The 26,780-nt window shown below is 38.2% G+C and overlaps 1 protein-coding gene across 1 annotated transcript; it reads right to left on the bottom strand.

The window, feature by feature from the left end:
* Nucleotides 1–9,917: 9,917 nt before the first annotated feature.
* LOC117429823 (sorting nexin-1-like) lies at nt 9,918–26,717 on the bottom strand. The gene is made up of 15 exons (XM_058998498.1): nt 26,515–26,717; nt 20,581–20,713; nt 19,791–19,936; nt 19,182–19,248; nt 17,759–17,802; nt 17,493–17,634; nt 16,574–16,652; nt 16,235–16,310; nt 14,746–14,859; nt 14,575–14,668; nt 14,201–14,406; nt 13,551–13,694; nt 13,185–13,265; nt 12,863–12,934; nt 9,918–12,604 (listed from the first exon to the last, which is right to left on the bottom strand). Exons 1-15 carry the CDS (start codon nt 26,641–26,643, stop codon nt 12,554–12,556), a joined length of 1,578 nt encoding a protein of 525 aa, XP_058854481.1. The 5' UTR covers nt 26,644–26,717; the 3' UTR covers nt 9,918–12,553.
* Between the last annotated feature and the right edge of the window lie 63 nt (nt 26,718–26,780).

Below are 26,780 nucleotides of genomic sequence, written 5' to 3'. Positions count from 1 at the left end.
TCAATATTGCTAAGGGGGCTAAAACCAATTCCAAAATGTTTTTCCAATATTATAACAGCAAGAGAACATTCAAAGAGGAGGTTAAATGTCTAAGAGACACAAATGGCAAAATCATAGATGAAGAAAAAAAAATAGCAAATATATTAAATGATTACTTTTCACAGGTTTTTACAAAGGAGGACACGGACAACATGCCCCACATGTTGACCTGTTCCTATCCAATTTTAAATAACTTTAGCATAACTGAGGCAGAAGTGTTAAAGGGACTAGGAGCTCTTAAAATAAACAAATCCCCTGGGCCAGATGAGATCCTCCCAATAGTACTCAAAGAAATGAAAGAAGTTATTTACAAACCGCTAACCAAGATCATGCAACAGTCTCTTGACACAGGGGTTGTACCAACAGACTGGAAAATAGCAAACGTAATACCAATCCACAAAAAGGGAGACAAAACCGAACCAGGTAACTACAGACCATTAAGCCTGACTTCTATTATATGTAAAATTATGGAAACTATAATAAGATCCAAAATGGAAAATTACCTATATGGTAACAATATCCTGGGAGACAGCCAGCATGGTTTTAGGAAAGGGAGATCATGTCTAACTAACCTACTTGACTTTTTTGAGGATGAAACATTGAAAATGGATAACTGCAAAGCATACAACATGGTTTATTTAGATTTCCAGAAAGCTTTTGACAAAGTCCTGCATAAAAGATGAATTCTGAAACTGAACGCAGTAGGGATTCAAGGAAATGCATGCACATGGATTAGGGAGTGGTTAACAGGTAGAAAACAGAAAGTACTGATTAGAGGAGAAACCTCGAAATGGAGTGAGGTAACCAGTGGTGTACCACAGGGATCAGTATTAGGTCCTCTGCTATTCCTAATCTACATTAATGATTTAGACTCTGATATAGTAAGCAAACTCGTTAAATTTGCAGACGACACAAAACTAGGAGGAGTGGCAGACACTGTTGAAGCAGCAAAGGTCATTCAAAATGATCTAGACAGCATTCAAAATTGGGCAGACACATGGCAAATGAAATTTAATAGAGAAAAGTGTAAAGTATTGCATGCGGGCAATAAAAATGTGCATTATAAATATCATATGGGAGATAGTGAAATTGAAGACGGGAACTATGAAAAAGACCTAGGAATTTATGTTGACTCAGAAATGTCTTCATCTAGACAATGTGGGGAAGCTATAAAAAAGGCTAACAAGATGCTTGGATATATTGTGGGAAGTGTTGAATTTAAATCAAGGGAAGTAATGTTAAAACTCTACAATGCATTAGTAAAACCTCACCTAGAATATTGTGTTCAGTTCTGGTCACCTCGTTACAAAAAGGATATTGCTGCTCTAGAAAGAGTGCAAAGAAGAGCGACCAGAATTATCCCGGGTTTAAAAGGCATGTCGTATGCAGACAGGCTAAAATAATTGAATCTATTCAGTCTTGAACAAAGAAGACTACGCGGCGATCTGATTCAAACATTCAAAATCCTAAAAGGTATAGACAATGTCAACCCGGGGGACTTCTTTGACTTGAAAAAAGAAAAAAGGACCAGGGGTCATAAATGGAGATTAGATAAAGGGGCATTCAGAACAGAAAATAGGAGGCACTTTTTTACACAGAGAATTGTGAGGGTCTGGAACGAACTCCCCAGTAATGTTGTTGAAGCTGACACCCTGGGATCCTTCAAGAAGCTGCTTGATGAGATTCTGGGATCAATAAGCTACTAACAACCAAACGAGCAAGATGGGCTGAATGGCCTCCTCTCGTTTGTAAACTTTCTTATGTTCTTATGTTCTTATATAGGACAAAAAAGGGTTTACTGAAAGGGAATAAAAAACTGAAATACATGCATCCTACATAGGACAAAATCTTTTAAGGATTTATTGACAAGGGAAAAAAATAACCTGTCCCAAGTTTGACAACCAATTTAGCTCTTGCTAATAAGAGCTGGATTGAAAGAATGGATGAAAACCTTGGAATATTAAAACATTTATCTGTAATACAATGAACAAACTGGTGATGGTCAAAACATTTGTCTACTTGACAAGACGTATTCTAAAGGACCTGTTATATTCAGAATTGTGTTTTTGTTTTTAAATGGGTGCTCCTCTAAAGTCAACATCCAGTCGTGGCACATTCTGTATGTGTTTGAAACGCTCCTCCAAAGTGAAATTATCACGAACGGTCTCTTGTTTCAAAGTGTCGCCATTGTTTTACAGCACCGTGCTGCTGTGGGTGTAACAGGGACCTCAGAGCTGCCCCCTGTAATAGGAATCCCCCCTTCGGGGCTGTATCTGGGACTGCAACGCCTTGTTGTCACTGCAGACCAGATGGTGCAGGCTCGCCTGCCATTTGTTATCATGCAAATACCTTCTAACTGTCATTGCTGGGTTTCACTTCTTGCAGTAGATAAAGCAAGACGCTGTGGAAGGGATGAGGTTAGAGGGGTTAGGGGAGCAGCGGCGGAGAGAGGACAGAGGACGGGAGTGCGAGGACAGAATAACAGGGATGTGAGAGACAGTCATAGCAGGACAGGTGAGACAGATAGGTACAGTAGTAGTGGGAGCAGGAGTGGTGGGGGGAGGGTACAGACCTGTCTAGTAGTTGGCGTCTTCCAGAGCGCTGCAAGGTTTGGATTTTCTCCAAGAGCCTCTCCTCGCTGGACTCCCACAGCTAGACTCCCAGCTCTTTGGAAGAGAGGCTGTTCGGTTGGCTGCCACTTCTTGCTGGCGCACAGATAGGCTAGCTGTCTATTATACTAAACTGCGCTAAAGACAACACTTAAGCAATACAATAGTTTCAATGTACTTCAAGAGTTGGAATGAGGCCTCTAGTAGCCACTTGGAGAGATTTGGAAAAGGTCTTCGGACTACCACAGCTCAGACTGCCCTTGGACGTGTGGCCCTTAGACGGCTGGTGCTTAGAACAACAGATTTTTTTCCTACCATTTCCAATATACTGTATATAGTTATTGGATCATTTATCAATGCTGCATGTGCAGCTTGCATAATAATACAATCAATGACCGATACAAGAGACAAGAGTGTTTGTTAAAACCGTCACCAGCTACCTTTCTGCTTTAGATTAAAACATTAGACCGATAGGACTTCCAAGTAATTTTAAACTAAAAGTCTTTCCGAGCACCCGTTATTTACCCTGGTAGTGTAAGCAAGCCGTTATACACAAAACAGTTACACTGGTGGTGTTCTTGAAGCACACTCACTAAAAAACACATAATCCTGGTTATTAGTCTACATTTATCAGAAGCTATTTGTGTAACTCATCACTGAGGAAGACTGTATTAAGAATGCAGAGCAGCCAATAACCTTGGTAGATAAGAAACGTAAACTGTATTTATAAATTAGCCGGTAACAAAAAGCACTGGGAAAAATCGCCAGGATGGGAAAAGGCAAGCTACTGGCAATGAAGGATTTGGCATCTTTATTCATCTGAAGTTTTGTTTTTTTAAAGCTGCTACCAGCACACATTTCATTGGGATATCTTGGTTCCGATTATAGGTCAGTTCCTAAGGGTTAGTTCCTGTTTGTGCAAAACCCAGACAGGCAGTCTTCTGTAACTTAATAATGTACGATACACGTGACATCAGTGTCAAGGTTAGATTAGAGCTCTATTGAGGATCTAAACAACAAGGAGAATACAATTAGTGAAGATAACTGATATTTCATACCAGAACCAAGTTGCTCTTTGTGTTGGACTAACTTAAAAAAACATCAACAGTTCAGACATAGCTGAATATTTAAGAAAAAAAAAAAAACACATAACTGTTCTTTTGTATGGCCAACATCCTCCACTTGATTTCGGTGACTCAGTTCCCTTTATCCTGTATTCCTAGTAGTATACACAGTGACTGAAGTGGTTTGCAGAGTGCTGATGACTCTTTATGAGTTTGATCAAGGTGTGAGTCAGTCCAAAAATTACTGGCCTCAGCAAGGAGAGATGTAAAAAAAAAAAAAAAAAAAAACATAAATCTGTCACATGTTACAAAGAGCTATATTTTACAGTATTTCTTAAATATTTGGTTTAGCTGAAAACAACCTAAATATAAGACTTAAAGAGTAAGTAGTGGGGTTCTGAAAAATATAATGTTATAAGTCCCCACTTGTTGCTACAACTGTTTAAATAATGTACCTGTAATGGCCGCTCTAGTGCACGGTGGTTTGAGATCAGTCCTCTAAATCACTGCAGGATTTAGAGGAATGTGGGCAATAATCCTAACACTATTAGTGCACTAGAGCAGCCATTTTGAAAAGAGCTTTGAAACAGACTTTAAAGTAATAAGTGTAAAAGTTGTCTGAATGTTAAAAATGAAAAGAAACATTACAGGTACGTTATTTAAACAGTTGTAGCAACACGTTATATTTTTCAGAACTCTGTTACTCTTTAAATATACATACATGAATCTGAAGTTCAATAAATACCTAATTGCAGATCTATGAAATACTTCTGCGACAATGAAACATTATTGCAATCCTGTATAAAACCAAAGGGAATGTTACTGATTGTGAAACTGGTTCAACATGTTGTGGGGCACAGTCTTTTGGTGTGAATTACATGCTTCCCAATATACATTTTGCACCCAATATAGCAGCACAAATTCAGCAACAACTGACCTTACAATGTATAACCCCACCCCAAAAAACTAAAATCAGTAGCCTGGCTCTTTGAGGGATTCAGTATATAACTGTAGCTCTGAAGCCAGATACCTAATTCTATTAAATAGGAGCTTTGCACTCGAGATGACAGTTGTGAGGAGCTCAGATGCACAGCCATTTCACGGACATTGTGTCAGACTAAATCCTGAGCTGAGTGAAAGCTACAGACTCAGCAAAGCCAGGGATCATGTGCAGGAACGAGAGACAGGAAACAGCCCGACACTACCCCTACCCCCCTCCTCTCCACAACCATTCATTAAACAGTCACGATCCTGCACACAGACGCATGGCTGAAAATGCTAGAGAAGCAAAAAAAACACTTGCAGACAAACCTTTTTTTTGGTGAGTAAAAAAATACCTCTTTAGGTTTCAAAATTGCCTCAAGATTCTCATGTTTTTCCAAAAAAAAAAATCTATAAGGCTTTAACATAATTTCACCGTTACCACACAAATAGCATCATAATGTTTTCTACTGCCATTTTTTTTTATCATCCATAACTAATAAATCCTCTATAGGACTGAACTGAGAAATACTAAAAGAAGCCACTATATTTTACAATTTAAAAGGGAATAAATAAAGAGAAATGCTTCTCTTTTTAATGTTTACCTAAAACATTTACAATTTCCAATATGCAGTATTGAGAATATTTACAAAAATTTATTTCAAAAGGTACTAGTTTTCCCCTGAGGTCTTCACTCTTGTGTGACAGGACACAAACTGTTTTGAGAACCTGAACAAACACTTTGACTCATGGTTAGCTCGTTTGGTTTTCTGTTTGTTCATGGTCTCCTGTGAAGTTGTGCCAGGGTTTGTCTGTAGCCATCTGAGAGCTGGCCCAGGTTTTAAAATACAGAATCTGGAAGTATACGCAAAGTCAAACAGAAACGGTTTAGCGGCTGTAATGTCTTCATGTCACTAAAATTCAGAAGCACAAATATTTCTATTTATTGTTTCACGCATGAAATATTGAAAATAGCTGAAATAAACATTTGAAGTCGTTTTGGACACATAACATATATTTCATTGATAAATATACCATTTATTCCCCATTGCTTTATATTGAGAAAAAATTGCATCTTCTAATGAGGTCATTATACAACAAAGGTAACACAGTGGGTGCGTTAAGTAACCGAGTGGCTCAGAGAGAGAATTTTTCCACTCACTCAGATCACAGATTAAATCTGCTCTGTAGTGCTCTGAGCTGCTCTGGAGGAGTGTTATCGAGCTTGTTGTTAAGTGGGTTCTGTCACTGAGCTGCTCTGGAGGAGTGTTATCGAGCTTGTTGTTAAGTGGGTTCTGTCACTGAGCTGCTCTGTAGGAGTGTTATTGAGTTTGTTAAGTGGGTTCTGTTACTGAGCTGCCCATTTACTTCACATATCCACTATCCCCTAGTCTCGTATGAAAGCATGCATTTGTGTGATAGTTTTTTTTTTTTTTTTTTTATCCATCTCCATATGAGGTTGCCATGCATCAGTGGGTTAAATTGAAGGGAGAAGAGAAGGCACTGGGATTAGTTGAAATGAAAAAGTTCAATTTGCACAATAAGGAAGCAGTGAAAGTGGCACTATTGTTATGAAAGGGTAGAACGATAGATTTCAAAACCTTAAGCTGTTTTGGACTCGCCTGGAAAAAGAAACATGACTGGAATGACTCTAGGATGGATTTATGTTATGAACTAATAGCTATTGGCAATACTGTATCGCAGCACCTGATTAGAATGAGCAGCAATGATGTGTACATTATATGTTTTTAATGAATGTATACAAAAAACAAGACAAATGGAAGAGGCATTAAAACCCAAAGCTGCTGAACTGCGGTTCTGTCACAGAATATAAAATCTCAGAAGGCAGAGAAAGCCACATGTGATTTTTAATACCATGGTTTAGTAATATTAACAGTTATGGTGACAGTAAATAAGCAGGGTTTACATTGGCTTGGAAGTTTTTGTTCCAGACTACAATGCAAAATAAGTGTAATAGACAAAACAAACTTAATTCAACTGCCATTTTTACCTTGTTAAACACATGGTGCAAACATTGCAAATCCGGCCCTGAAATTTGAGTTCACCGTAGTTTAGAAGCAATTAATATACTGTGTACAGTCCGTATCTATGTTGAACAATAACAAAACCTCTCTGGGAAGCGTTTTAGGGAAGTAGAACAAGAGTGATCAAACCTGAGCCTCAGACATGAGGAGAAAGGTGGATGTGAAAACCTTGCAAACGTACTGGAGAGGACTCAATACAACCTCACTTCCTGTCTTGTGTGCAGGGTCTCGGACAGACAGTACCGTGGTGACTTAATCTCTTGTCAGTTGTCAAGTTTAATGGTGACTGAGTCTTCAGCTCTGAATCTGTTGCCATGGTTTTGATATGACTAGTTTGGTGCCAGAGCATTTGCTGTTATGTACAGTATAGTATGTTTTTTTTAATTGATATTTCAGATAAAAAAAAAAAAGAAAAAAAAAAGAAAAAAATAATATATATATATATGATATGGACATGACTTTTGAGCAATCAGAGAACCTTTACTTTTTGATACTGTAACAAACGTAACTTGAAAAAACAGACAGACAGACATATAATGTCAGTGCCTTGCCATGGCTGTAAATTCAAAATCTCAAAGTTGATGATCATGATGTATATCAACAGTATGCACAGAACAGTACAGAGTAAGAAATGGCAATGAACAGTTAAACGAAAACTAGATAAGTGGTATTGAAGACATACATGTCATTAGGTAAGCAAATGCAAAGTACTGTATATTAAGAATGACCGATTCATTCTCAAAATACATGTAAAAAAATAAAATAATAATTGTGACATAGGGACAGACAGATGTACAGACAGATGTACAGACCGAGATACCTCCATATATCAAAACAATCTGATACTCCCAACAAGTTATACTGAGTAACGTTAATACCAAGTTTCAACACAATTTAATAAGCACTGACATATGTACACATATCGCCTCCATACAATAACTTGTATCCCACACTCAGTTAAACAGCATGTAGCTCGCAGCGTTAGGACTGAGAGAACAGGGAGGGGCTCAGAAAACTGGTATTTTTTTCAGTGAATTCTTCAATTTCAAGCCTGTGAAAGGCCCAGTTAGTACTTTTCCAGTCATGTTATCAGACAAGTCAAGGATGTAATGAAGGGGGTAGACTAAATAAACTGTGAAGACAGACCACCACAGCTGATAAAGGTTACTTGCAATGGTTGTAGTGAACGCGAACAAAAGGCTTGAATTGGGTTTTGTACACAGCAGTGTAACAGGAATTACACTGCACTCAGGGTTCTGTGCTCTTTCTTGAGATGACAACCAGCCAATGATAAAACCAGAAGCGATTAGAAGAAGTCATTAATAAAAAGTAATTCAGCTGTAGGGACAAGCTCAGCTCAAAGACAAACAGACATGCTCTTGTTACTACAGCACCATGTTCTCTCCTAAATGTGTTTAAGTTTGTGGTCGATCAGTTTATCCGACCATTACACACGTTCTGCAGAAAACTACCATGTTGGAGATACCAGTCTTGTGCATTTTGTATTGGACAAATTATCAACAAGGCCTATTTAAGTCTCAATCTTCTCCTGTTGCTTTCACTAGTTGGAAAACACAAGCTCGCTGTTTCCTGTAAACTGCATGACAGAATGAAACAAGGAAGGATCCCAATTTTGGTTCCTTCTTTTAACAATAGATATGACTTGAAAAATAATTAAAAAAACAGGCCTCAACACGCACAATACACTGGCAGACTTGCACGCATTTACAGTAAAGAAAGTGTAGCCCTAAGCCAAGCAAAAAACCAGTTTCACACTCCCTAAAGAGGAAATGTGGAATTCTCCAGCCAACTATATTAGGAGGTACGGGTTAAAACTCGCTGAACTTCAGATTGTTCCAACAGCAGTCACTTGAAACAATGAAATGTGCAGGCTTTCAATCTTTTGCGTTTCTCCTGCAGCGAAACTGAAATGCAGGATTTCTCCCTGTGTTAATCTCCCAGGATGAAAGGTTTGTATTATTCTCCATGTAAAGATTCTAGCAAAATGAAAAAAAAAAGAGTCAAACCCCAAAGTATGAGTTTCTTGTGTTAAGACCTCTTCTCAATGCTGCTGTGGATAAACCAATCACCTCAGAGAAATGAAACCTGGAAAGGAGAAGGAAAAGACTATGGGCAACACGACTCTATGGCTGTATACGCGATCAAACTTTATACCCTACATACTGATCCCTTCCCTCTCCCGCTAAACAAGAGGATAGTCAACATGCTCTATACTGAACAATACTCACATTAGTGTAGTTGACTTGGAAGGGGCCAGAACTGGGGTCAGACCATTTCCGGAAAGCATATACAGCTGTATCGTCCAAGGACTGGATCATCAGAGATGACATAGCAGCAGGGGTCTCCAGGTTCTCCAAATATTGAAAAAAGTGCACTTCTAGGGTGCAAATTAAGACACAGAACCTAGATTTGGACTACCACCTACAGGGCGCAGACACCTATGAGCATTAACCATTTTAAATAACAAACATGCACCATGAATGATGGGGTGAGGGTTACTGGAAAGAACTTTAAAAACACTTGATGGTCTAGTGCACTGCCAACAATTTTAGTTTGTATTGCAATGCAGACCAAAGCTTAACAATAAATGTTCTTACTTGTTGTTAGTGTTTGCAAGATTATTGATGCACCCCTACACTTCTGTTTCTCTGATGGTTAATTTGCTTTAAGGAGATGTAGATTTTCCAAATACTGTGTGCTAGAGTTGTGTTACCCACGTGCTGAAGGTGTCATTGGGGTCCAATATAATGATCTAAATAGTGTTGGCTCAAAATGCTACAGCTCTTTAACTCTGTATTAATCCAGCTGAGACTTACAATAGAAATACAGTGAAGTCAGGTTTGCCATGGTTTAGATCATAAAAACACTTCCCATTGCCTGCTTGGAGTTAGACCACTGAATTAAATATGACCTATGCATGTATGAGTTATATGCAACTTTTTAGTTTTTAATAATGCTTTTGAGCACATAAATCATCAACATTTAAATTGGCTCAATTCATGTTTATCTGCATTTAAATATCTATCTATCTATCTATCTATCTATATCTATATATATATAATTACAAATCACTTGTTTAAGAATGATTACTTAATGTTAGAACGAGTTTAACAAAGTAAATGTAAGAGCTGCAATTAAAAAAAAGAGAGACAATAGGATTTATTAAAGAATTTTATTTTCAATAATTTACTACTTTGAGTAAATTTAGAATATAACAAATTCAACCCTGTAGTATGCATACAATTTTTATAATTACGGTTTTTAATATCCGCCAACTGTTATGGAATATCGAATGCAGTGGAGAAGACACATTTTAATATTAATAACATGTAAACACTTTGAAAAGAAGTGGGGTTGAGATGTACTAATTAGTGCTGGGACAAACACCTTGGGTTTCATTTTAACTGAAACAAGCAAGCACTGGGTTATGGAAAACTCAACCCTCTACACCACGGGATTACATGGAGAGACAAAGAAGCACTGTTTATTTTCCACTGTTGTCATTAAAGATATTACTACCAGGAGACAGATACTTAGAGGTTATTATTATTTAGATTAAAATATACATGTATTATAGTATTTGAGTTTACTAAAGTATATAAATCATGTCTGATAAATCTGGTGCAAACAAATTAGAATTTCTGTATAAAATTATATTTCAAGCAATGTTTGAATAGCTGTCCCAGCACCGAATGCAATCATAAAAAAAAAAAGAAACCAAAGTTGATTGTTTGTCAATTACTAAAAATAAAGTTTCTAACTTTCCGACTGACCAGGTTGTGTCCCCTTCATGCATGAAGCCCATTACCCTGTTACTCAAACATGTGATGCTACAGCCCTATCTCCTCACAGTCGTAGACAGAGGAAAAAGGGACAATGCATCAAAAGGCCATTTTATATTTTCAGTCTTCATGCGTGCAAATATTTGGAATGGGTCCCAGTTCAATAGCAAGTTCTATTAATACTCTTCAACATGCTCTGAGCTTACACAGCTAATAATTCATCATGTGTCTGTGCTTCCTGATCTCAGAACTCACCGTAACATTGTTTGGTATCATAGTTAATCTGAGATCAGGAAAATGTGTATGGCTGCAACCATTGTAAAACATTCTAAGGGCAGAGCTACAATTGTATTTTTAAACTATATACACCAGTTCAGCTGGTATATGCTGCCAAAGTAGTACCAGACATTAAGTGGCTGCTGCCAGTCCCACCTCTTTCATGAAATAGACACACATGGCGTTTCAACAATATGAAATGGAATATTATTTAAAACTAGAAAGACACATTTATACAGACCCAGAAAGGGGACACAATGGCTTAGGTCATTCTATGAAGCCAACTGTTAAAGAATGTTATGCCTGGCTATTTCAAGCTATTTAAGATTATCTTGCGTTATTGTATTTTATGTTGCGAACCCTTTCACCAATCAAGCATCAACTCGGTCTACTGAATAACAATACAGGAGCCATTAGGGGAACTTACAGTGTAATGAAATACAATGGTTACTAACAAATACAAATCATATTGGCTAAAACATTCCATTGCACTACAGAAGGGCTACTCGACCCTGGTCCTGGAGGGCCGCTGTCCCTCCTAGTTTTTGTTCCAGCTGTACCCTAAATTACTTAATTGGACCAATTAAGTGCTTATTAGAAGCTTAATTGATCCAATTAATCAATTTAGTGTACAATCAGAACAAAAACCAGGAGGGACAGCGGCCCTCCAGGACCACGGTTGAGTAGCCCTCACTATGGGAAGAACAACCTTGCAGTATATCTCTGTGGGGCAAGCTCATTTAACATTTAAGCATTCAGAGATAGAATCATTTTTTTAACACCACACATTCTCAAGTCGACTGTTTCTTGTATCCTCAATCCTAGCTATGTTACCCTACTCCTTCGCACACTCGCAAGGAAAAGGCACTTCTAGCTTCTACACTGAAATACAATGTTCATTCGGGGTGCACGTCATTGTAGACGCTAGCTAGCGTGAGACTTTAAACTCATTTCACTTTTTTTGTGAATCACGGGGCACTCGAATAAGCATACCACTTTGTGACTGGTCACTCCTATGTGGGTGCTGTTGGCTCAGTTGCCATCAAACTTGCCACTGGGTTACAGTCTGTGATCATACTACAGTATTATCAACCCACCAACACTCCTGCAGTGGTGCACTGACACAGTGTGCTCTGGTGCCCTTTGCTTTGTGGTTCTGTGGATTAATGATCCCCAGGACAAATGCTAGATTCACCCAAAGCAGCTTCAATTCCCCACCCCAGCTAAAGAACTGGATCTCTAGTAAAAAAGCCTGAAAGCTCCGAAGAGCTGACCTGTATGAGTATCTTAAAGAACAGAAAAACGAACCCCCAAAATCATCTATTAAAATGGCTAATCAGCAGGAGCTAACGAGTGCAAAGCCTTAATATAAAGTACATAGTGGTATTTTTTTTTTTTTTTTTTTTTTTTTTTTTAAACAAACTAAATGTGTTTTGGCTGTTTGCTAATAGAACCCAATGCCCTGAAAATATCACCCATACCCAACATCTACTTTTCATTCCTTATATGAGGATTTTTTTTTTTTTTATATATAAGAAAATACACATGGAAGTTAAATGTAAAATATACATTGTTAATACAATAGTTAAGATGAAGATCTATACTAACATGTACTGTATTAGTTCAGTTTCTTCCCTTTGCGGTGCATCTTGGTTCGTTTTCTTGGTTTAAAAGGCAAGAGGTAAAGTGTATAAAACGGCAGAGTTTGAGAGGCTCACACGACTTCCTTGGTCATGTTAAGCGATTGCTTTTGCTTCCGGTAGAAATGCTTCCCAGTATTTAATAAGCTGAAAGAGAATGAGACATAGTTTAGAGGTGGGTGGGTTTGTGGTTTGAGTAAATTCAATGCAATTTATAAATACAGAGCTAGTATAAACCACTTTCATAGTAAATGCATAGCACACTCGAGGAAATTACTTTTTCAAATACAGCAAGTTACCATTCCCCTTGAAAACAGGATAGTAGCCATTACTGTATTTTAAATTGCACTGCTAGGACTAAGATAGGATTAAAAGATGACAATTAAAAAGTTAAATGATTTTTACCTGTTGATGCGAGTGTAGAAGCGTTTCAAGATATCTCACTAGCTGGTTCTTGAAATCCGTGGCTTTCTCTTTCTGAAAAACAATAATCAAGATGATTATTTGGAGTCTTAAACTTTTTTTATCCATAGCAAGGTAAAACTTTTAAGGCAAGGAGACAAACACTAGCAATAACTTTTGTCTACTTGGTGATTGCAAGACACTCAATTATACAGCACACATTTTAGTGATGAAGGACAAACTGTAGAACTACTGTATGCGTAATGTATACATAAATCAGCAGCCGTTTCATTGAAGAAAGCGATGTAGAAAATTTGCAGCCAACCTCAAATCGGAGAACCTCTTTCCGCACTGTAGCTGACACCCTCTCAAAGTCTCTCTCATACTGTGTTACTTTAGACTCCCACTGAAAAGAGGAAAGGTGCATTTAGCAATGGATCAAAAAAGTACAACTGAAACTATTAAAGTTTACTGATGCCTGACCAAAAGTAGCATACTTCACAGAACTGGCGATGTATATATACAGCAGATGTCAGAAGTGCAAATAAAGAAGATACATAAACCTGTATTACAACTTCAATTTGAATACAGCTGTTGTACCACCAGATCCTTCTCATGTCAGTTCTGTCTCATGATAATAACATCCACTGGCATGTGCTGTAAAGAAGAGGATCTTCTTCCCATCGCTCACCTCCGAGATCTCGTCTTTGGCCTGCTGCAGCTTGTCAGGTTTGTTTGCCCACAGCAGCTTGGCTTCGTTTTCACGTTTCTTCTGCAGTGTAGTCTGAGCGTCTTGCCATCGTTGCCAAGTTTTCATTCGATGGTCAAATGAGCCCTGTAGAGAGAAATCAGTCACTTCATCATGAACAAAAAACATTCAAATAAACTAGTGACATTTTACACGTTTTAGCTGACAATTGAAACATTATACGTGTGTGTGTGTATATAAGTGTGTGTGCGCGTGTGTTTCTTTCTATAAACAAAGAAAAACACAAAGCCCCAGCTGGCACTAAAGGACACTGATTGGCAGCCTCACACAGAAAACTGTTTAAAAGTTGTACTTTAATATAATTTGTTATAAAAATTGACTTCCTTATTAAATGACTTCAAACAAACCAGATTCTTAAACCATTTTTCCCTTTGCAACGGCTTTTCCTGCCGTGTGTTGCTGCAAAATAAAACCGCCGTTTCGATGGTACTTCCGGGTCCTCCCCCTTTGTCAGCAGATCACCTACAGCCCCCTATCACAGTTCCCCGCACCCCTTAAATTTAAATGGGGTGTAATGATTAAAATAAATTCATTTGAATTGCACGAGGAGAGCCGGCGACTCAAGCACATACCCTCACGGCGGTGAGGAGGCGGATGTAGTCAGCGAACAGCTCTGCCAAGATGAAGAAGTCGTTGCAGGCCTGGTCCTGGTGAAGCTGCTCGATCTTGTCCTCCACCTCAGCTAGCTGGGACAGAGCCCGGGACAGAGCCGTGTTGTCCTCCGAGCTGCCCAGCATCGCCACACTCTTCGCAAACATGGCCGTGTTGCTGGAGAGCTCTGCCACGGGACACATGAGAGTTCACTTGTCTGCGTAACATGTTAACAATTAGTTACTTGATTTATCCAAGTATGTGTCAGTAAGTGGCCTTGGTTGTCACAACTTCAATGAAGCCACTACATAATTGCAGCAAAACCTCAAGTAAATGCATTAATCCAAATTCTTACCCTTCCTGTGGTTTACAAGGGTTTCCACAACAGAGAGAAGTTTACGCAGATGTTGGTCTTCACTTTCCACCTCCAGCAGCTTCTCTTCAAACCACTTAAAAACAATTGTCTACAGTTAGGGAAAGGATAGTTTCCAAGTTTATGACTGACTGTGAAAACGTACACACTTACAATATCAGACTCGTTCATCTTAATAGTCATCTTGCTGACTGCGTCGGTAGCTCGGTTTATCATCTTGAGGAAGCCAGCTCCACTCAATGCGTGGGTACTCACAGCGCGGGGTAACTGACAACCAAAACATGAGCTTGTTACTCAAGAAATGGAAATACATGAATTCAAAATCAAAATGGGTCTGATGAACATTCATGAAAGCATTAGTAAAACTAACCCTCCAAATTTCTGTAGATGTGTTTGTGTGCAGGGAGACCAATTCATTGTTTTATTTTTGCATCTGGTCACAGAACTTAGGCAAAGACTCAAATAAATGACATGCAACTGCAGGGAGAGGCTGTGCAGTTCAGACCCTGCAGTGCTGGAAGTGGTCACCAGTTAGAATGTTAAATGTCAGAGGTATGCAAGAGCAAGGAGGTTGCTGGTGTCCTGAGCTTTCATTTACACACAGACTTTAGCAAGTACCTTTAGTAACAGCATGCTAACTTTAGCTCATGAGAAGGGATGGGTGGATTTAATAATAACACTAGCTAGCTTCCTTTTGTAGGTCTAATTACTGAAACAAATTTAAGTTCTTTGATACTGCAAGTTATTTTAAATGACTTCAGCACCAGAAAAAGTTAATAAAAGTGCAGTATTCTCGTCTTGGTAAGAAACAAATGTGAAGTCATTTAGACTCCCTTCTGACAACATACACGTTGATGCTATTTAGTAGCATAACATGTTTAAAAAGAAGAGTTTGTGGATAATTCAAAAGATGTGGTGCAAGTGCTGCTATATCAACATGATCATACAAAAGTATTGGGATAGACATAAGACTCCCATTATTATTATTATTTATTTCTTAGCAGACGCCCTTATCCAGGGCGACTTACAATTGTTACAAGATATCACATTATACAGATATCACATTATTTTTACATACAATTACCCATTTATACAGTTGGGTTTTTACTGGAGCAATCTAGGTAAAGTACCTTGCTCAAGGGTACAACAGCAGTGTCTCCCACTGGGGATTGAACCCACAACCCTCCAGTCAAGAGTCCAGAGCCCTAACCACTACTCCACACTGCTGCCCAGTTCCATTCCATAGCAGTCTGATACAATCTGAGCGCATTACCTACACACTGTGGCAAATCAAACTCATAGTAAAACCTAGAATAGGGCACATTTCTTATTTACATCCCTGCAATGGGTTTTGACATATTTTCTTTTTTTAAAGAAGTCTAATAGTGTAATAAAATAAGCTGACGTACCAAATCACACAAGAGTAATTGTAGCACAAAAAAAGCACAAAAAGCTGTCCCCAGCCTGCAACAGTCAAAGGGTGACCTCCCTACCATCATCTTACCAGGCTTCTCCCTGGGAGCGGGTCACAGCACAGCACAGCACTCTTGGACTGCATGAAAACGCTCCCAATGTAAACGTGCAGTGCGAATTCAGCAAATCCCAGTGAACCAGGTGCTGGCCTGGCAGGTCACTAACATACCTCGTCTTTTTCCAGAAATTCCCTGACGTCTGGATCTTGCAATAATGATGGGTGACTGACAACTCTCTGAAGATATCTGAAAATAAAAGGAGTGAAAACATTTACCCTTTCCTTCTGGACATTATGTACGAACTATAGGAACTGTCACGGGTGGGGGGAATAAATTCAGAAATTTGGGAATTAGAATTTGAAGAGTGCAGCAAGCTTTTGATTATCTTGAAACTCAACAGGCCAAAATACAACTGTCCAGCAGCAATAAAACAAGGCTTACCTTTCTAGAGCAGCCCCAATAAAATGAGGCTTCCCTTTCTAGAGCAGCCCCTAAAAAACAAGCCTTACCTTTCTAGTGAAGCACGTCTCCTTTCCACAAACTCTACAGAGGAGGAGTCCTCTTTCCCCACTTTCACTTTGGTCATCCCTGGAGAGAAATAATGGAAATCCAGTAAATGGTTTTATTTTAAGTGGTCTATCTGCAAAAGTACACTAGTTATGACAATTACTTTCTATGTATATTTCAGAGTTTAATGAAACTCTGTATGAAACTTTTTTTGGAAAAACATAAATTGAAAACCCTAATATAAAAATTTGGAGGCATCGTCGTTCTCAGTTTCAGTAGTTAATGTACGGGTCAGGCTGGCTTATGTATTTATTTTTTAATCTGCAACAGTCTACTGCTGTACCAAATTAAACGAACAAGGCTCTGCAATTTAAAACACATCCGTTCATTTCCCACTGTGTTTATAAAGAAGTACAGGACTGTGTGAGTAAGCACAGCTTCCTCTGTTGATCACTAGCATAGCAATCCACAGGCTACATTCAGAAAGTGTTAGCATGCCAAGTGCTCTCTAATGCCTTGTAATATCAGTAACTGTATTGGAAGCAAACACGTTTTTTTAGTTCATAGCAGATTTTATTGTGCCTTGTATCTGGTATTAATAAGATCTCCAAATGCTAAATACTAACAGAGAAGGTAAGCCTTGTTTTACTGGGGCTGCACTACTAAAACACTAAAACATTTTAATAATTTTCTATGTTGATCTAATTTTTTTCTGAATGAGAGGAGGTGAACTACACCCAGATGATTCTCCTCCCTAAGCAGCAGGAATGCAAAGTTCAGTGTGGTTCTTCCTGTGGAACCCTGGCCAGTAAATGGGATTCTAATCAGTTATCTCTTGCATGCATGACTCACACTGCACTCCACAAAGAAGTACCTTAACTAGTTGAGCCACTGGGAACATCACTTTGATCCGTATCTTACCAAGTATGCTCTTTTCTGGAGGCGGGGGTACAATGTATCCATTTTGCGAGTGCTTTTCAGAGAGCTTCTCGTATAATCCCAGGAAATCACTGAACCGCCTCTTTACTGTATACGTCTTACACTTGAACATTGGTAAATTGGTCTGAAAGAGAATTGCAGTCTAATTGAACAGGCCCCACAACATGTTTCTGCAAGCAGGACTGCAAATTAGATTTTTGTTTAAATAAAATGTTTTGTGTAGAATTTTGAATATTTTTACAACATACCTGAGTTGAGACTTTATAAGCCATATATGCATTCATACCATCCCCTACAAAAAGAAATGAAATACTTAGTAATTGAACTCAAATGAATGGTCTTGTAAACATCATGGGATTCAGGATTGCACATTTAATAAAAGGATTTTTAATTTTTTTATTAACTTAGCAAGACACTGTACAAGCTTGGAATGATGCTTGGAATGACCCACTGGTGGAAATACTAAGCTAGAGCTATCACTGTCAGCGTGGTGCTTGCCTACCCCAAGGCAGAGAAGAGTGAAAAGTCGCACCAATACTATGTTACGGTACAGAATTAGCTAAAGTATCTTAACCATGAACCAAGGATAGCAATTTATTAGGAGGTATACAAGCCTTTACAGAATTTTAAACAAAACTGGAAGCAATGAGTCTGTTTGGCTCAGTTCCAAATCATTGACAGAAACATACTGTTGATGCGCAACATGATTTGTGGTTGTCAATCTAATGATTTTATTGATTCATAACCAATTAAATCCATTGTTTCCTTTTGGGTTAATATTTTAAAATACTTGTATTTGATGTAAGAAATTACTTTGCAAGGTGTAGCAAGCTGATTTCTCCTGGGTTTAAAAAGACAAACTCCTCAGACTTTTTCTTTGTAAACCTTCGGAGGGGAAAAAATCCCCAAAACAAAATCCTTTCAATGATTTCTTCGCACAATGACATTTCTTGATAGTAGTTATTTGTTTTATTAGGTTGTATTTTACCAGTAAATCAAATTGCTGCTGGTAAACATTCCTACATGTTCCCACATACAATAAGATTGTGAATATTTTCAAACAGCTGTTTTCATATAAACTTCACGCAACTGTGCAGCCTGCTTACAATTTTGCAGTACAGAAAACAGCAGACTAGTCAATTGATTTTGTGTATGTGCTATTAATGTATTCTTTTGGGGCAGATTCAATGAAAACAAGATACAGCAGCACTATGACATGTTATTTCCCTGCTTTACTGAGGTATTCAATCTAACTGGTACATACAAGGACACTCCTGGAACACTGCATTCGCAAAAGGGGGAAAAAAATTACCATTCATTGAAACCACACATATACTGCAACTGAATCCAGAAATGGACATGAAGAGTTACAGAAAGGCTAAAGAAGCCTGTTGCAAGATGAAGATTTTTATTGGTTCATCTACCCAATGTAGACATTGAATAAGGTATTTTATCATCAATCAATCTATCCTGGTGCAACACCAAACACACCTGGCAGCATATTTACTTCTCCTTGCTAGAAATGCATTTATATGAAAATAAAAAATTTGCAAGGCAAACTTATTATATTATATTTTCTGCATCAGGTGGCAATGACGGCAAATAGTGTCAATATGACAATCTTATTTATTTCTATTGTTTAGTGTTTAAAACTAAAACAAGAATACGTACCAACTTTCTCAGGATTGGTAACTGCAATATTCAATTCAAATGCGTCCTTTTCCTCCTCTTCCTCTAGCTGCAACAACAAAGAGATCTCTTAAAACCAGATCCCTGAGCAACTGCTGTGCTGCTTGTTTTTACATGCAAAACCTCCACCTCTCCTCCTCTCTTTACAGACCTCAATATTGCAAGGGGTGCGAACAGAAAAAAAGTTTTCATTTTAAACTTTAAAAAAGGGTATACGACACCTCTTTTGACAAAAGCGTTCTCTCATAGTTGTAGTTTGTAAAAGTTATTTTGGTTTTACTAAATATTCTACCATTGTGTGTTTAATACTGTAGTTATGAATGAAAATCTCCTTTCCAACAAATTACACACTGCAATGAACCAGGACTGCATTATATTAGTTTATCGCAATATTAAATTTTAACACTCAATCCTGACCTGAACATCCAGTCAAACTGTCAATACGGCATCTTGTGATGTCCACTGGGAACTGAGACCAGTAAATTCATTTCAATAGCCTGCCAGTCAACCCCCTGCCCCACACAAAATATTCAATTTAAACAGCTAACTAGATAACTATTGCTGATCCCATACAGGGTCATCTGGACATACCTCCTCGAAGGTTTTGGCAGGTGGTGGTTTCAAAGTGCTTGGCCCCGTGACGGTAAGGGAGGGCCCAGGTGCCGATGGTTTGGCCTGAGCTGGCTCTCTCTTTCTATTATTGAGAGGACTGTCCAGAGCCAGCTCTACGGTGGCCTCTGTGGACAAAAAACAAAAAAAGTGTTTGGATACACAATTGAAGCCAAAGAAAACCCTTTTTAAAAGCTAGAAACAAAATACAACCATCAATATTGTTAAATAACCTGTACTGTATTTGTGTGGTGAATTAAATTTGAGAATTGCTTTTTGTGAACGTCACGGGGTATTCTGTGATGTACTTGCAGCTCTAAGTTTAGCATCTAAGTATTGAGATTAATGCATGTTAATGCATGTTCCATCATATAATGGAACAGCACATTTAAACCAAACATTACCCTTACCTATCTAAAAAAAAAAAGATGACTATTTAAAAAAAAAAACAACACATATTTGAATATAATACACCTATACGCCAATATCAGTCTATGACAGTATGCATGTCACATGCTACCTTAAACTAGCTGGAATTCTAGTTTACAGAAATACATACTGCGTAATACAAACCAAGAACATTTGTTTTCAGATGATGCTTTTTCTATTTTGTACTTGCATTTTCACATTTTATAAAGTCAAACCTGGGATGATGACAACTCAGGGAGGAACCAGACTGAACACTTCATTTTAATAACCTTTTTTTTTTATTTAAATAAATTACCACACGCAAAAATAAAATGACAGCGTTTTGTTAATATACTGAGTATACCTGCAAATATATCCTGCTCTTCATCGTCTGAATGCAGTCCATTGGTCTTTGTATTGCTGCTGGTGGTGGTGGTGGTGCTGGTGGTGGGAGCTGCTGGTGGGAGGGGGTCTTTTTTAGGCTCTGAAGGTTGGCTCTGCACGGGAAAAAACAAGAGCTATGTATTTATACCACAAAAGTCTAAACCTTGGTCATTGAATTTGAGTTTCTTTTAGTATTTCGAGTGTCTAGTAGTTATGGATGACATATCACAGCAGAGCAGGACTATCACGATTGCATCTCATAGCTACATAACTTCATACCTCTAATTAGCACAACATTGTCACAAGTTACTTATTTCGCTATTGTTTCAGACTTTGTTTTTATTTTGATTCGGGTGAAGCCAAACTTTACATCCACCACAGTATAAATTCACGTCCTGTGCAACAGGGGTAAGTGTGTTCAGATGGCATGCTAATTCCTGTTGCACAGGATGTAGTTTATAGTGTGGTGACAGTACAGAATTTATGAACATTTTATGATTGAATTTTCAAATCAATAATGAACTTTCTAGGGGGTTGATTTGATCAACCTACTGTATACCCCACCAGAATGAACCATAGCTGGATTGCATCAACCATCAATCAGGGGTTAACCCCAAAACATGTGGTTGATGTAATTCGGGTAGATTCCCTGGTACTGAACAATGCTATTAAAAATAAATACATAAATAAATAAAAAATCCTGGCAGGGTATAGGCTGTTGTAAGACACTTTAATGAACACAATCATGAAGTTTACTCTCTGATTTCTGGGCATTGAAATGGTTAAAAAGTTATTGCTACAAAGAGAAGCTTACTGGATTCACACACTTAAAACTGAGGCACCACTTGGTATAAATGAAGAATTGTTCTTACCAGTGCTTCAGTAATTTATTTTATTTTTTATTTTCATTTGTCATGTTTACAAGCAGATGTACAGTAAAGTTTCCAAATTGGTTTTGTAATCCAATAGATTTGTGTGAGATTTACTGACAATAATGGTTATTCAGACTTAATTTTTGATGAATGATTCTCCTATTGGATGTTCTGTAACAATGGTATGAATTTTCTATCTAAATTATCCAATATATGTTTTATCTGTAAAAGAAAAATATAAAGATCTTCAAAAGTGTTAGTTGAATGTGATTTAAGGTTGATGTCATTATATTATTAAGGAAATTGTTTTCACTAAATACACTAACAGTTTAATTGGTGATGCATTTTTACGTTTTTTATTTAAAAAATGACACCTGTTTATCGTTAAGCTTATAAAAGAGAGTCTGTGCTCATTATGTGTATGCACTGATGAAGGCTTGTAAGCTGCAACACGTTTGCGATGTTTCTGACATTATTATTTTTCTTTAAATAAAAAGCTATTCTATAAGGAGTGCTGGCTGCTTTCTATTTTTTTTTAGGGTGTAGGCTGATCAAATGAACCCAAGCTGCTTGAAGCTGCCAAATAAATGAAGGGCTGAGGTGCTATTGTCTTTCTTTTTTGATAAGATTTAATAATAAACTAATAAACAAATACTGTACTGCTGCATGATCAGGCTAGTCCTCATCTTTCTGATTAAACTTTTGGCTAAAACCACCATGAATCACTCACTGATCCACATGCAGAAACCGCTGTATTGACAAGCCCGTCAATTCAATTAAAGCATGGATCAGTAGATTGGACCCTAGTGGCAACCCCAGCAGTTTAACTTTCTCCAAATGTGGTACTGAATTTCATAATCAGGGAGCAACACAATCTAGACCTGAATGCTTTTCTGAACAGAAGCAAAGCAGCCAAAAGTGTGAGGTGAAAGTCATCAGTGGTAAATGGTTTGTAAATTGAATGTGACAAAATGAGAAGCCTTTCTGAAGTGGAAAAAGACGAAGTAGATCTTGTTTATGGTTTCTGAAAGTCTCTCATTTTGATAGGGCGAGACATTAAACTAAATGTTTTCCATAACCAAAAATCAACAGAATCATAGAATACTAGAGCTGCTATGATTAAACTGAAATAGGAATGGAGCGAAAATGTACGTGGGCGGTATAATCATCAATATTAAACGATTAGATTTTGTGTGCCCAATTAATCGATTGCTCTTTGGAGGCTTAACTGACTGCCCTATAGAATACAGCTGTGAATTGAATTTGAAAAAGTGTTCCGTTTTTTAAACTGAAGTCACACAGAAAATATGGCAACGACGAAGTCAGAAACCAGGTTCAACGACACAGTCACATTTTGCATGAGGGATTTATCTAATGTAGAGTAACAAAAAAATAGTATTGTTGGTTAATTGATTTGTGGTTACAAAAAATATGGCCACAAAATAGTTAATTATATTGCCCATCGCCTTATAATGCTTAAAGTACAGCTACTGTGTGTACCAAATCATCCAGAACAGAGTCAGAATAAAAGTCAGAATTGTTCCTGACAATGTGGTGATGGCTTTACAAAAAACAAAGATTACAATTAACGGGAGGCTTAAAGTGTTGAAATGCATGCCTACCTTTTTGTTTTGCATTCTAGTATTTGCATTGTGGCAATAGCATCCGTTTTCTGTTCTCGCTACTGTGAGCTGATCTGAGCCGAGCCCTCCCTTTTATTTGACATTTTGTCATTGTGAAGTATTAATAGCATCTTCAGAATCAGTAGACAGTGGTATTTAAAAATTCTAAATTTTACATTTGTCAGTGTTCCCCAATTAACACTTTGGTTCCCTAAAATTAAAAACTTTCCAAACAAAACCGATTTCATCAAAAGATTAATTGAACTTCACTTTCAATGTTACTGTACAAGCAAGATTACAATTACTGTAAACGCATATATACGACGCATTAAGAAATTAACAGACAAAATCCTCCCCATAGGTTCTGTCCTCCGTACATAAACAGTTGTTTAAAACTTTAAACAAGCAAAGCAGTCTCTGCTTGAGTGCGATTTCAGAAATACAGAAATATTAAAAACATCAGCAGTGCAGCTGGCTTTATTGATTTGCATAACCATCCTGCATAAATTATGGTAAACTGCACTAGGAGTGCTACCATTTCCTGTTTTTAAAGCCAGGCTTTACTGTACTATACAAGTTAACTTTCATAAAGGGTTGCCACAAATCCCCAAATTATGTTATGGAAACTGAACAGGAACACCAGGGTTGTTGGATTCTACTCTACAGCGTAAACACTAAAGACAAACATCTTTGACTAAGTCACATGCGACTGTCCTACCACCTCCAAGACAGTAGGTCTAGACCAGAAATGGGTTGAACAAGGGGGTTCATGCACTCTCTACCCATCGCCAACCTACACAAAACATAATTTGTCTTCAGAAGCACATGTTTGTGTACTGGGCTGTACCGGTCTACCTTGGAAACAGTAAAAACAACAGGTTTCAGCATGCATCCCCCTCCCAGTACACCAAGACTAAGCAGTGACAATGCAGGCTAAATTTCTAGATTTCACAATCGAATGTTTCCTTCAGGCTGCATGTACACAAAAGGAACCAGTTCATCATAAAAGCAAGCTGTTTTTGTTAAAATATTTTTCCAATCAAATTATAAAGCATGTTGGTTTGTGATCGGACGCATAACTTCTGCACGTTGACAAAAAATCAAATATAGCACTCACTGTAAAATAAATGGTCTTTTGATACTACCCTGCTTAAAAGTAGCTGCAACTTGTAAACCTGGGTTTTGGTGACTCAGGGAACTGAGTTAACCACACAGATAAAAAGCTTCACACTCCCAAATGTAATCTTCGGACAGCCTTGTGCTGTAAAACCTCACCCTTTCTCAGTTCTGATAAGGATTTAGGAACATGCTACCATTCCAGGAAGTACTGCAACAATAAAAGCCAACACAACTACCTATTCTTTTACAGTCTCTTTATAGCCCCTTACACACTGGTGTGCTCTAACCAGGTCAGACCCGGTGTCATGTGGGTGGGCTATGCGATTTATCGCTGCTTTTTGAAGCAGGGTCGACCTGGGTGACAGAAGCAAGCACACAATGCACGTACACAATGCCCTGGAAGCAGCAATGTTCACATGACCACCCTTTCATCTGTTCAGGCTTACAAGATGGTGTGCTTGTTACGGATACTTCCATCCAGGCTTCTCTGGATTGAATCGTCCGACAAAGTGTTGATTACAGCAAATGTTTCTTACTGTATGCCATCCCTGCAGCAATCTGGCTCATGGTGCGTCTCAATCAACAGAAATATGGCTGAACAGAAAAGGCTGTGTGAAACCTTCACGCAGGTGTGGCTGTTTGTTACTTCGTCCGTCCAGCATGCGCTTTGTCTCGCTCGATCCATGTCAACACACATCTTGAGTTGGGTCGGTGTCGACCCGGGTAGATGGTTTCACACTACAAGGGATTAGACCCTGGTCCAGGGACCCAGGTAGACGCCAGTCAGAAAGAGGCATTAAACACACTAGTACAGGGACAAGAATATTCTACCATTGAGGAGCGAAGAGTGGGTCTAGTGACTGGCAGCAAAAAGCCATTTATCTTTTCATATAGGCCTATAGGAACCTCCAGCAAAACCACCATCAGTCAATTAATTAATAAAAGAAAGACGCCTGCACCACAAGGTCAGAGCGGACAGCATGCAGTTTACAATGTTGATTATAGCCAAATGAAAAAGCAAGCAATATCCTGCAGCACTTAACAAAATGTAACATTCCATGAGTGTGATTATTGTGCAAGGATGATTGTTTTCTGTGCCTAATGTACTTGGGAGAAATTTCACAGTTTGAACACCATACTGCAAGGTTCGCATAGACAGCCTATAATAAAAATGAATGCAATATAATTTGACAGTAACGTTGCTATAAAATAATTGCTATTATTTCGAGCAAGCCAGGCCCATTAAATAGAACAAATGTGATCATGTATATAAAAAAAAATAATTAAACAAAGAAAAAGTTATTATACTGTTCTATTTGAGAGGGACCATCTGAATTGTGTATGTTTTTATTTTGAAAAGTTTCTGAAAACTAATTGTCAAACACTACACTCCAATACCGAAGTAGAAAAAAAAATGTCGACATTTCTATTGAAAAAACAACAAAACACACACACGATGAGTACTGTAAAGGAAAAACACATGGAAAAGCCAAAAATGTTCCTGTTGCGCCATTGACAGCGGGGTACAAACTATAAATACAATTCCGCTTGAAATTCCAGTGCTGCGAGATATAGTTACCATTGCTGAAGAGTTTCAAAAAAGAAATACATACCAAGTGTTAGCTTTTAACAAAATACACGATGACTAAATGCCCACGTAAATGTGTCTGTTCTAGTGAAAATTAGCTAACTGCGGACAATAATGTTGTTCATGTGGGGCGTGTCAGATACCGCTCTCTGATGTTAAAACACACAGTACACAGCAGATTTATTTAATCCAAGTATACATTTAAGCTTTTCAAAACAAAACTATAATTATTTCCAGCAGAAAAACAAACCAACTGCACTGCAACCTATAGCGCACGGAAACTGGACGCAGACAGGTTCTGTCGGTACAGTGACAGATACTGTACAGGTGAGGTTGTCTGCCTAACGACATCACAACAGACTTGCGGCCACTACTCGCCGTTTTTGCGATGTACTCGATATGTGTTTTACCAATTAAATAAAATAAAATCGAATCGAATTTCTTTGGCACACACATTTCAAAATGTCACAATTTATAAATCCTAACTTTCTCGTAACTCGACAAGCTCCTTTCATTCGTCGTTTTCATTATTTCACACTTTCCGAGTTTACGACACATTTTATATTTTCATTTTGAGAGAATAAACTGCAGCCTATCCGGGGCCTAGGCAGCAGCAGCACTGACGCTAGTCGAACTAGTTTTGCTGCAGCTCAGCAACCAGTCAACACATCGTTGCTGTTTTTGTTACCCAAACCCATGCCGCCCGCACTCACATTGCCGGTAAAGATGTCCTCTCCCTCAAAGTCGTCGCTATCCTCGTCGCTTTCCCCGTCTGCTGGATCCGTCTCCCGCTGCTCCATCTCTGGAAAAGGAGGAGGAACCCGCTCCGAGTCGTCTGCCATCTTTATTCACAGTTTAGGACGAGAGAGCAGCAGCATCACAAACAAAACTTTATTAGAAAAGAACAAACCTAACGCGACACCTGCTGGCGACAGACGAGAAGACAGCGTACCCCGCAGATACTGTGCATTATAGACCG

This window comes from Acipenser ruthenus, chromosome 24, assembly GCF_902713425.1.
Source record: "Acipenser ruthenus chromosome 24, fAciRut3.2 maternal haplotype, whole genome shotgun sequence".
Classification (NCBI taxonomy): Eukaryota; Metazoa; Chordata; class Actinopteri; order Acipenseriformes; family Acipenseridae; genus Acipenser; species Acipenser ruthenus.
The sequence above is the reverse complement of the archived record's forward strand: the minus strand, read 5'-3'. Positions and strand labels throughout refer to the sequence as shown.